The sequence below is a fragment of the Adiantum capillus-veneris genome, chromosome 11 (genome assembly GCF_014529385.1).
Source record: "Adiantum capillus-veneris isolate H3 chromosome 11, ASM1452938v2, whole genome shotgun sequence".
NCBI lineage: Eukaryota > Viridiplantae > Streptophyta > Polypodiopsida > Polypodiales > Pteridaceae > Adiantum > Adiantum capillus-veneris.
Window position 1 is genome coordinate 141,207,578 of NC_140941.1, and position 11,198 is coordinate 141,218,775.

The 11,198-nt window shown below is 41.8% G+C and overlaps 1 protein-coding gene across 1 annotated transcript; it reads left to right on the top strand.

The window, feature by feature from the left end:
- Nucleotides 1–7,428: 7,428 nt before the first annotated feature.
- COPT5 (copper transporter 5) lies at nt 7,429–8,272 on the top strand. Its single transcript, XM_086523990.1, has one exon. The coding sequence runs from the start codon at nt 7,596–7,598 to the stop codon at nt 8,040–8,042; it is 447 nt and encodes a 148-aa protein (XP_086380116.1). The 5' UTR covers nt 7,429–7,595; the 3' UTR covers nt 8,043–8,272.
- Nucleotides 8,273–11,198: the final 2,926 nt, after the last annotated feature.

An 11,198-nucleotide genomic window follows, 5' to 3' on the forward strand; every position in this document is an offset into this window, starting at 1 on the left:
AGCAACCTAGCTTAAGTATAATATGATCCTTGTCAACGCTTACAATGCTAAACTAGAGTAAGTAGATGAAAATGCATTTTAAATGAACAACATTTTTGTCTTATAAGACTTGTTCTCTTTCTTTTATCGTGCACAAAATTTAAGAAGTATGCATGCTTAGGATCATGTTTGTGGTGACGACGTCTCCCAAACACCAAGTAGAGCTTGTCACTCTACTTTGGAAGTATGATATGGACTAAAGAGCAGACATGCTTGCTTAGTCATCCATTTTGGAATGATGTCGTAGGGTAAAAAGGGGTCCTCTACCCGCTAAGAAACGTTGACTAATGACTAGGCTTTATCTTCTCTACCTCATAGTCGAGGACAACTATGATTTCAAGAGAGAGGTAATGTCATAAAATATAATATTTAACTTTACCAAATGATTTTCTCATATTAAACTGATCACTTAATATGGGAAGATAACAGGGGAACAAGAGTTAGTATATATATATATGTGCTTCTAGACCGATCTCAACTGGGGACAGAAAGGAGAAATCGTTGCATCTTAATAAGCGTCCAAAAGGAGACGGTCTACCAAAGAGCAATGTGCAATACGTGCTTCTAGATTTACCTCAGCAAGGGACCAAGAGGAGATATGGTTACATCTCAAAAGAGGTCCAAATGGAGGTAGTCTATCAAAGATCAATGTGCATCTAATGGAGCTTAAAAGACCTTAGGGTTAGCTTCATTAAAGACCTCCAAAAGTTAGTGTTAAAAAGTCCTTTGACCTTACGCAAGCTAGGGCTAACCTTGAGGTGGGAATCATATCCAAGCATGAGGTGCTAAGACGCTTAAAGTGGTTGTGGGAACCTTGCCCAAAGCTTTAGGTGATTTTTATGCTTAAATGACTAAGGTTTTTGGAATGTTAAATTTAAATATAAATTCTCAAGAGGCAAGAAAGTCCATGCTTGATTGACTAAGGCTTGAAGTATTCAATTCAAAACAAATGACTTAAGAAGCATAAAAGACACGTGCTTGCTTGATTGACTAAATCCTTGAAGTATTCAATTTAACCAAATGACTTAATAAGCATAAAAGACACATGTTCAAATGATCCTCCACATGTGACCCTCATGATGTACTTGAATGCTATTGGTTAGGTTTTGAAGGGGTCCAATGAGAATTAGATACATAAAAATAAATAATTAAGTTTTTTCTCTCAAAGAAGAAAAAGAGGACACATATCCAAATGAAATAATAAAATAATACGAGAGAGAGAGAGAGAGAGAGAGAGAGGTGGACTAAGCATGAGAGGGGGGTATACTCTCCCACATACACACACACACACACACACGCATTCTCTCATTGTGTGGAGTGCAAAGTGCAAGAGATCCATCTCCTTCTCCAAGCTTGTTGAGAAGTGGAAAGCCTACACCAACACTCTTGGCTATAGAATGCAAATCCAACCAAGAGCCATGCTTCAATGCTTAAGCTTGCCATCTTCTTCATTTTCATTACTATGCTATTATGCTATGCTAATAAAGAAGAGTGATGATAACTGAGGAACTATTTCTTTCTCCTATGGAATGTTTCTTCTTCCTCTTCCCTACCCTCATTCCCCGCTAGCTCTCTCCACCTTCGAAGGTGTTTGAGGCCTTGGGACTAAGGCTTGGGATAGTTAATGTCTTTTGTAAAGTTTATGTTAAGCTCGTGATGCATGAAGTTTTCCATCTTCATAGCATCACCAAGGTCACAAGGAACACAAAGATTGTATTGTAACAAAGTCTCTCTTGATGGGAGAATCTATAATACAAATGCCTTTTGGAGGGGGGACAGGCTCCAATAAATCCAGTCCTCAACTATTGTCATGTTCTCTAATACTCTCTCTCTTGCAAAAGTATTATTCATGCCAAGTTAATCAAGTACTATGTTTATGTTGCTACTAACATCAATTAAGTTTACCCTCTATGTTCTCAAAGCGATCTCTCAAAAATGCTCACCTTAATTCTCTTAATTCTGCTATTCTCAAAGTTCATAGGCCATTTCCATTACAAGCTATGGGGCTGCTGAATGCTCATTGGACCCCTTGGGAGACTGGCCAATAGTCTTCTAGAGAGCTTAATTCTTATTGGTTCTTTTATCAAGTGTTTTTAAATGAATTAAATTAGATTTACTCTAGCCTAATTCTCATTGGTCCACCTCTATGGCCATCCAATAGGATTTGAGTGCACCTTGTGGGCAATTGGCCTAGGGAGCTGACATGTGTCCCTTATTCCCTTTGTATAAAGGGAGCTTGTGAGTGTGTGTGTGTGTGTGTGTGTGTGTGTTTCTCTCTCATCCCCTACTTACAGGGCTCGCCCCCTCCTATGTAGGAGTCTTGAAGACTTTTTGGCACAATCACTAAGCATTCAATTTTACTAAGCTTGACCATTGGACACAACCTTTGAATTTTGGAACCTTAGCATTTTGGAAGTCTTAATGGGCTGAACCTTAGGGTCTTTAAATCCCATTGTTGCACATTGCTCCTTTGTAGATGGCCCCCCCTTTGGATCCCTATTTCCCTTCCTTTAGATCCCTATTGTGGCCGGTCTGCCAGCTTAACCAATATTCTAACTTTTTCTTCCCTGGTACTTCCCCATATTAAATAATCAGTTTAACATGAGAAAATCATTTAGGAGAATTAGATATTAGTTATTACGACCTTTTGCATTGTACTTAACAGTTACATCTCTAATTTCCATTTTTTCAAAGTCAATTAGTGGAGAGCGATGTACCTTTTTGGTGCCACTACCCACATTGACATGATTAAGAGAAAGGAATTTCAGCTCGACATTCAATTTCACAATTTTATGAAATAATTAGATTTTTTCTAGGTTTATCATTAGGTTAATTCTTGCATATTTGGTGTTTTTTTGCTTGATTTCATTACAAAATTAAACAATTCTATCATAACCATTCAATAGTCAGGTGTATGTGTGAAATCTCCCGAGTTTTAGTTTCAATTATAGCCCTCAAATATTTGAAAATAGAACCATTTAGCTTCATTTTAGCATCTACCAAAGCGTGTGTGTGTGTGTGTGTGTGTGTGTGTTTGTGTGTGCACATGTGTGTTTCTCTTTGGTTTTTCCCATCTCATATGCTAGCAGGAAACTAAATAAAGCTAAAAAAAAAGTATACCATGACAGAGAGAGAAGGACTTGGAATGCTCCATGTGGACCACAAAGCTCTACTTTATCTAGTCAACAAACCATGTAATAATGGAGAATTGTAAGATGGTTCGTCGTCTTACTTGAGTTTGATTTTACAATGATTGTTAAAAAGGGCACCACACATCAATGAGCAGATCACCTATCAAGAATTTGGGAGCCACCCCCACAAGAAGATGTCCAAGCCAACCAACTAGAGGGGGACTACTATTCCTACAGATGGTTGTTTCTTGAATATCTACATGGGGTGTCTACTACCCTAGCCTATGTTGACTTCGTCATACATTGCCGAGCAGTCTACCTTGTTGACCATACTCGTGTGTTGGCCCCACTTGACTTGACGTGCCTAGTCCCATCTCCAACTCATCTACTCAATGTCCCCCAAATATCCCATCATCATTTTTTACTTACACATGCTATTGCATTGCCCCATAACTACCAAAAGTCTATGCACACATTGCGTTCCACTCATACTATCTACTATCCACAACCTAAAGACACCACTTTAGATGTTCCCTTGTGTGTAAATTTAGGTGACTATATTGTTGAGTGGATATCTTGCTACTGCCCAGTACTTGCCTCATGCATAGTCCACCATGTGCACCCACATGCCATCTCAGCCTACCTACCCAGTGTCACGTTGATAGGTTGTCGACCAGTTCTCTATTTTAAGCCTTATGTTCCAAGACCTTGCTCCCATCCACACCATCATAATTTAAGCTTAATGTAATAGGTCATTCCCACAATCTATATCAAGAGCTCCAAAGCTATCATTTACAATAGGCTCTTCACACCAAAACCGTTCAAAACCATCATCTTGATAGTTCTTGATATGTGTGTCATGCTTGATGATTAAGGTGCTTGGAGTGCTTAAGGTACTTGGGAGCCAAGATGCTTGAGGTACTTGAAGTCAAAGCAAGGCCTACAAAGGAGGGGGCGAGCCCCAAGAGTAGGGGGTGGGGTTGAATGGTCTTTCCCTCACCCAAGGGACACCCCTTTCTCAAAGAGGCAAATAGGACAAATGTCAAGGCCCTAGCTAGGTTGTCCCCCGTAGTGTGCCTAAAGCCTATTGGATGCCTTTGAGAGAGGTCCAATGAGAATTTCGTTGAATTAATTAATTGTTGAAGATTTTATTTAAGTCCTCTCTCCCAAAGGAGTAAGGAGGACACTTGTCCTAATGCTACCCTTGTTGTTTGTTATACACAAAGCTTATGATTGGCCAGGCTTGAGGAGGTCCAATCATCTCCAAGCTAGAGCTAGAAGAGGGGATCGACCCAAGCAAGGAGGGGGGTGCTTGACCATATACCCTCTCTCATTCACTCACATATACTCTCATTCTCATAGTGTGTTGTGCAAGAACACCATCTACTTCTCCAAGCTTGAGAAGTTGAGAGCCTACACCAACAAACTCTTGGTTATAGAATGCAAATCCAACCAAGAGCCATGTTTCAATGCTATGCTAGCCATCTTCTTCATCTCCATTACTATGCTACTGTGCTATGCTAAGCTCTATGAGTAATGGTATGAGAGGACACTACTTCTTTCTTGTAAGAATACTTTTTCTTCCTCTTCCCTACCCTCATCCCCTGCTAGCTCTCTCCACCTTTCTTCGAAGGTGTTTGAGGTCTTGGGACTGAGGCCGGGGACAAGTTAATGCTTTCATTTAGCTAAGTTATGGGCATAATTGTGGTGCATGAAACTCTCTATCTTCATTGCATCATCAATGTCTCAAGGAACACAAAGCCTGTATTGTACCAAGTCTCTCTTTATGGGAGAAGCTATCCTTTTGGAGGGGGGACCGGCTCCACATAAATCCAGTCCTCAACTATTGTCAAGTTCTCTAACTCTCTCTTGTAAAGTATTGTTCATGCCAAGTTAATTAAGTATAATGGTTATGTTGATACCTCTAATCAAGTTCACCCTCTATTTTCTCAAAGTATTCTCATAAAAATGTCCACTATAGTTTTCTTAATTTTGCTATTCTCAATGTTCATAGTCCATTTCCCTTGCATGGAATACTAGAGTTGTCTCAGGAAACGTATATTCACGCGGCCTTGCAACATTTTAATATGCAAGGGGGGAAGGTGTCAAAACCGTATGTGCATCACACATACATTTGCGCCGTTTTTTATATGCGTCTAAGGCAACATTATCTTTGACCACAGAGGCAAAGTATATTTGCAGTTTCTGGTGTTGGCAAGGAAGCTCTATTGTTAGCTTGTCTAGTGGGAGACCTTGGTATTTATCAGACTCGAGTGTTGCATTGTGATAATTAGAGTTTTATTACGTTAGCAAAGAACCTCGTGTTTCACTTTAAGTTGAAAACACATTGAGGTCCGGTATCATGTGATACGTGACATAATGGCTAGCAAGCACATCGAGATAGTCAAGGTTCATACATATGACAATCCTGTAGATGCTCTTATACGAGGAGCTTTGCCTTAAAGCAGTTTTCACATTGCATTGAGATGATGGGTGTAGAGTGAAGCCACTGGAATGCTTCACGGTTGTACATGTTGTACATACATAGGCCACTTGGGCCACGTTGTCTTTCAAGTGGGAGATTGTTGGGGTTCAAGCCAATTGGCCGGATATCCGTTGCTAACCTATCACTAACTCACTTATTCTTTATATAATAGAATAAGGAGCGTGAGGGTCGCTTACTCTGAACTCCACCAAATTTGTGTCTCCTTCCCTCTCGCAAGCAAGCATCCACAAACTCCACACTATAAATGCTTACGAAGATTAAAACTTCGACTTCACAATCACAAAACACAAAAAATAGCCATGAATAATGGTATTAAGAACCGTAAAACGAAGAAAAGAAAAATTGATGTAATGGGTTTACGAGCTAGCTGCTGATGTATTTGAAATTTCTTTGTCTTTTAAAGCCGACACATTTGAGCATGATTTCTTTTCGCTTCTCTCATAGATCTTTCCTGTTTGCTGCAAGTGTTATTTTGCTTATTTATGGAGTTTTGTTTAGTACTTTTAAATAATATGATTATCTATTGCTAGTATGTAAGGTAAGTTGGCTTGGTTTACTTAGTGTTATGTGCCTAGGAAGGCACATTTTGGGATGCGGAGGTTCAAAGATTTCGTTTGAATAGACTCCTTAATTGGCATCCTAGGAATGGGCGGCAACGTTGTATCCCCACCTCTTCATCTTTTTTTTGGGGTTTTTTGGCAGTGTAATGCTTTGCATCCAGCCGAAGCATCAACTAGTTTGATGGGATTGCGTCCACATACCCACACCCACATATCGTAGGGATTGAATCATAGCGGGCGCACTTAAAGCCCCTTGGGACTTTATTGTTAGGCCAACTCCCCTTGACTTCCCACCTCTTCATCTTATCATTGCGCTTAGTCAATTGCTTGCACACTCTCACCATCGGCCATGGACCCCACGGTTGCTTTTTGATGGGCATTTTACCCGTTTTTGGGTGTTTTGCCGGTAGGATGTACCTACGACTTAAAAAAAGTAGAAATTAAATGGAATCCGTGAAGATACGATGCTTTGCGGTGAATTTGGCCTCCCCCTTCAAACACACTCCCTATAAAAAGGCCATCTACACGCATGCTTCTCTCTCTCTCTCTCTCTCTCTCTCTCTCGCGCGTGCGCACCCCTACGATAGCAAAGGCCTCTCAGCGTGAGTGCATGCCTCTGTGTGAGAGAGAGAGAGAGAGAGAGAGAGAGAGAGAGAGAGAGAGGGCAAAGGCCTTGTTGCTCAAGAACCTGTAAAAGCCAGGCTCCTGTGTAAGAAGCCATGGAGTTTATACAGAGGCTGCTTGGGTGTTAGTAGGAGAGAAGGCAAGGACATAAGGAGACAAGGCATGCATGGAGTGGGGGGGAGGTATGGCGACGACGATGGTTAGAGGGAGGGGAAGCAGCACCTTCGACGACGGGGGAGTAATCTCTCTCTCTCTCTCTCTCTCTCTCTCTGTCTGCTGCCTCAGAGGCGATGTGGAGAGGTCTCTCTCTCTGTGTGTGAGTGTGTGCGCGCGCGAGGCCTCAGAAGGCTCTCTCTCTCTGTCTAGGAGGGCAAGGTTGTGGGAAGGAGAGCTCGTGGGCAGGGTTGTGGAGAGCAGAGGAGAGGGGAAAGGGGGGGAATCTTCCCACTAATGAATTTGTTTTTAACCCTACCAGTATCTACCACTAAGGATGAGATAGAAATGTGAGGTACCCTACAAAAACGGCAAGGGTGCGCTTGCAAATGTGGCGTGAGCATGCTGAACGTCTTTTAATTATTGAAGAAGGCAAACTTCAAATGCCAAGCAAAGGCCCATTCCCCGTTCTCTCTCTCTCTCTCTCTCTCTCTCTCTCTCTCTCACACACACACACACAGACACACACCCATAGACGCACATACGCAGCAACAGTAGCGCAAACAAGCAAGATCAGGCAAGATGATGCACATGACCTTCTATTGGGGGAAGCAGGCCACCATTCTGTTCGATGGTTGGAAAACGTCAACGTGGGGCACATACTCCCTCTCCCTTGCGGCGCTTTTTCTGGCCTCTATAGTTCTCCAGTACATTGCAAACTTGCGCATCACAGGGTCTTCTTTGTCAGGTAAGTCCTTTTCTTCCTCCTCCTCATCTACCGAAGCGAAGATCCCTTTGCTTGGGAAGGCCGAACTATCTCTTTCCTCCAGCAAGAAACTTCTTGGATCTGCTCTCTTTGGCGTGCGGGTTGGGCTTGGATATCTCCTCATGCTTGCAGTAATGTCCTTTAATGCGGGTGTATTCCTTGCTGTTGTACTTGGTTTTGCGGCGGGCCACTTCCTTTTTGCAAGTGAGAGCTCTTCTACCACCGCGACAGTGGAAGACGATGCCAACGCTTGTGGATGCTAGCAAGGATTGCTATCTTTTTTGTAAATATTACTGCCTATTTTCATGATCTGGTCTGTTTCTTAACAAGTTACACTTGAAATACTTCCCTTTCCGCACATAAAAGTTTGTGTATTTTGAATATTTATGTGCCGATTATAAGACCTTTGTCCAGTGATCATTTTGCCATTGGACCTGTACAGATATCCACCTATTTATAGGTAATGAAAAGGTAATTAGTTGCTGCAGCTGAATAGGTGTGTTGGAATGATGCACGCCACCATCTTTGTCTACGATGTTGTACTCTTTTTTTCTGAACAAGCTGGTAAATAGAATATCAATGAGCTCCTAAAATCAAATTATTGCAAGTAGTTCATTAAATTGTGTCTTGCGCAGAACAAATATTTGAAAACTTCAATATAAAAGCATTTAGGCAGTGCAGACTGGATCATGGCTGTTTGCTGTCTTAGCTCTCCAACTTGTTAAAACGAGTGGCCTTGGACGTATTGCTAAGAAGTATATTTTGGTGCTTTTATGATTCTTAGTTACTTCATCAGCACAACATCAACTTTTTGACTCAGTACATTCAACTCAGCCAAGGAAATATTGAGAAAATTCTGTACTCAAAGCTGTAGGATGCAGTGGTAATGACGGCAAAGACAATGATGTTCAGCTTTTGGATTCTTGTGTAGAAGACAATCCTTAGGTAGAGGAAAAATTCTATCAACCCTTATTTCTTCTCAAGGACTTGATGATTTTTTTAGATTGCCTTTCTAGATATAAGCTTCATAGTTTCGTGGTCTTTGATCAGATTCCTATATGTGACCTATCTCTTCTTCATTTCGTTTCATATTTTATGAAAATTAAGGTGTTCGTGGACTATTTGCAAGGATGAAGTTGTATAGAGCATGATGTAATTTTGATTCACGTATGGTTGCACCCTAGGTAACCAATAATACCTTTTGCAGACTTTCTCGCCCTTTTTTTATATGGATATGAAAGACACATCGAAGAAACAAGTAGAATCTTTGCAATCAGTGAATGAAGGAACTGTAGTGTCACATATACTGTGCAGCTGTCTCAGTGTGAGTCTTGGATTCTGTTCAGCCGTAGAAGTGACTCATAACGGGTTGTGGAGTTGGTCCAACCATTATGTTGTGTTGGTCATGGAATGGGACGGGGAATCCAGTCATTAAATGAATTTAACGGGGTCTAAAGTTTAAACTCTGTTTAACCGTTACTCCCGGTCTATCAAACACTGTTCTTGTGGGTCTCATGCGTCCAAGACGGGTCAATAAACAATTTGATGCAAATCTAAAAAGCTCAAAGCGGGTCTCAACAATTCCAACAAGCCTCAAAAAAGTTTACAAGTCAAATAGGTTAAGATGGGTGTTGTCGCCAAAACGACAATGTAGCATAAGACCACCATACATCCAATCGGAGCAGAACTTGAGGCCAAAGTTGACCGGAGTGGCCCGTAAAATGCGTCGGAAAACACGTGCGTTTGTTTGCTACTGATGTCATAGTGCTGATGTGGCAGATTTCTACACAAGGTGCTTTTTGGTGTCAGTGATTCGAAAAATAGATGGTTCATGTGCTTTTTGGGCACTACTGTATATAGCAAGCGATTTTAAGTTGCTTTGAGGGCCAAGTGACTATACATAATAGGCCAGGGTGTCATCAACACTTAATTTTGTATCACATTGTGTGCGAGATCAAGTGTATATGGTCACATAGAACAATTGTACTTGCTACAGTTTATCAATAAAGTAAAGAAATACCGCGAGGGGCCTCTAGTGGAGGGGTCAGTCTCTTGTTTAGAGTGTTATTTCAATCCCAGTTTGTTATTTTGAGTTTCCTTGTCGAGCGTCTCGTCGTTTTTAGTCGAACAAGAGCATTGGTCGATTGTTTTTCTCATAATAATCCACACATGCATGCACATAGACACAAATTTGTTGATCCTCCCAACCATAAAGATCAAGAGGATGTGGACGAAGTTGTGCAAGAAGAAGAGTTCGAAGAAGTTGAGAAAATAGAGGAAGTGGAAGAGGATGCTAATTAAGAGTAGCTCGAGATGAAGAAAGATTTGTCTTTAGATACAGAGCAATACAAGAAGCAGTGGTTGACATGCTTTTGAATCACCTGTTTAATTGAAGGATCCTACTTTTGCCCCAGAGGAGAGCACGAATCTGATTTTCTAACGGTGGAAAGTGTCACAAATTGGTGACGTCCCTGGACAATATGGGGCAACAGAGAACATATCCACACACACACACACCCTGGGAACGGGCCTTTCACATGCGTTGTTTTACTAGTATGGCAGCCCCGCAACTCACGCTGTTTTGCTGACGTGGTAGGGCTGATCGTACGGAAATCTCTACGCAAGCTTTTGGCCAGCTTTTGGCTGTGTGGGTTTCTATGCAAGGACTTAGAGAGAGAAGCTTTTGCTTTATTTTATTAAAGCATAAGAGAAAGAGGGAGAAAGAGCCTTTGCTTTATTTTTATGAGGCTTTTAAAAATACTCAAAGCTTTTGATTTTTACCAGCTTTTGGGGCTCTGCTTTTGGCCAGAGTTACCGGGGAACGCCCCCTAGCCCCCGTTCCGGGGGGCAGTTCCCTTCCCGAACGTTCCGAAATGTCCCGGAACGTTTGACGTTCCTTTCGGCCAGTGCAAACCGGAACGGCCGTTCCGAAACGCCCCCGGAACGTTCCGGAATGCCCCTGGAACAGCCAATGGCTACAAACAAATTCGGCAAAAATTGAAAAAATTGAAGTAAAAGTTTGGGCTTCTTTTTGAAGTGTGCAAGGCTTCAAGGACTCATAAAATGCACCCCCCTCCCCCTTTCTCTCCACAAGCTAATCCTCAAGGCTCAAGCTCTCTCCCTCTCACACTCTCAAGATCTCTCCCTCTCAAGACTCACTCTCTCAAGGCTCAAGGCTTCAAGCCTTCAAGCTCTCTTCCTCTCCCTCCCACTCTCTCAAATCTCTCCCTCTCCCTCTCACTCTCTCGAGTCTCTCCCTCTCACTCTCTCAAGCTCTCTCTCTCTCTCTCTCTCTCATCATCTAGTCATAGCAAGGTTGAATGGTCTTCAAAACGAGTTTTTTGTGAGTATTAGAGTCAAAGCACTCTAATACTCCTTGTATTTAAACACAAGGAGCTAAAAAATGCACTATTTAGGTG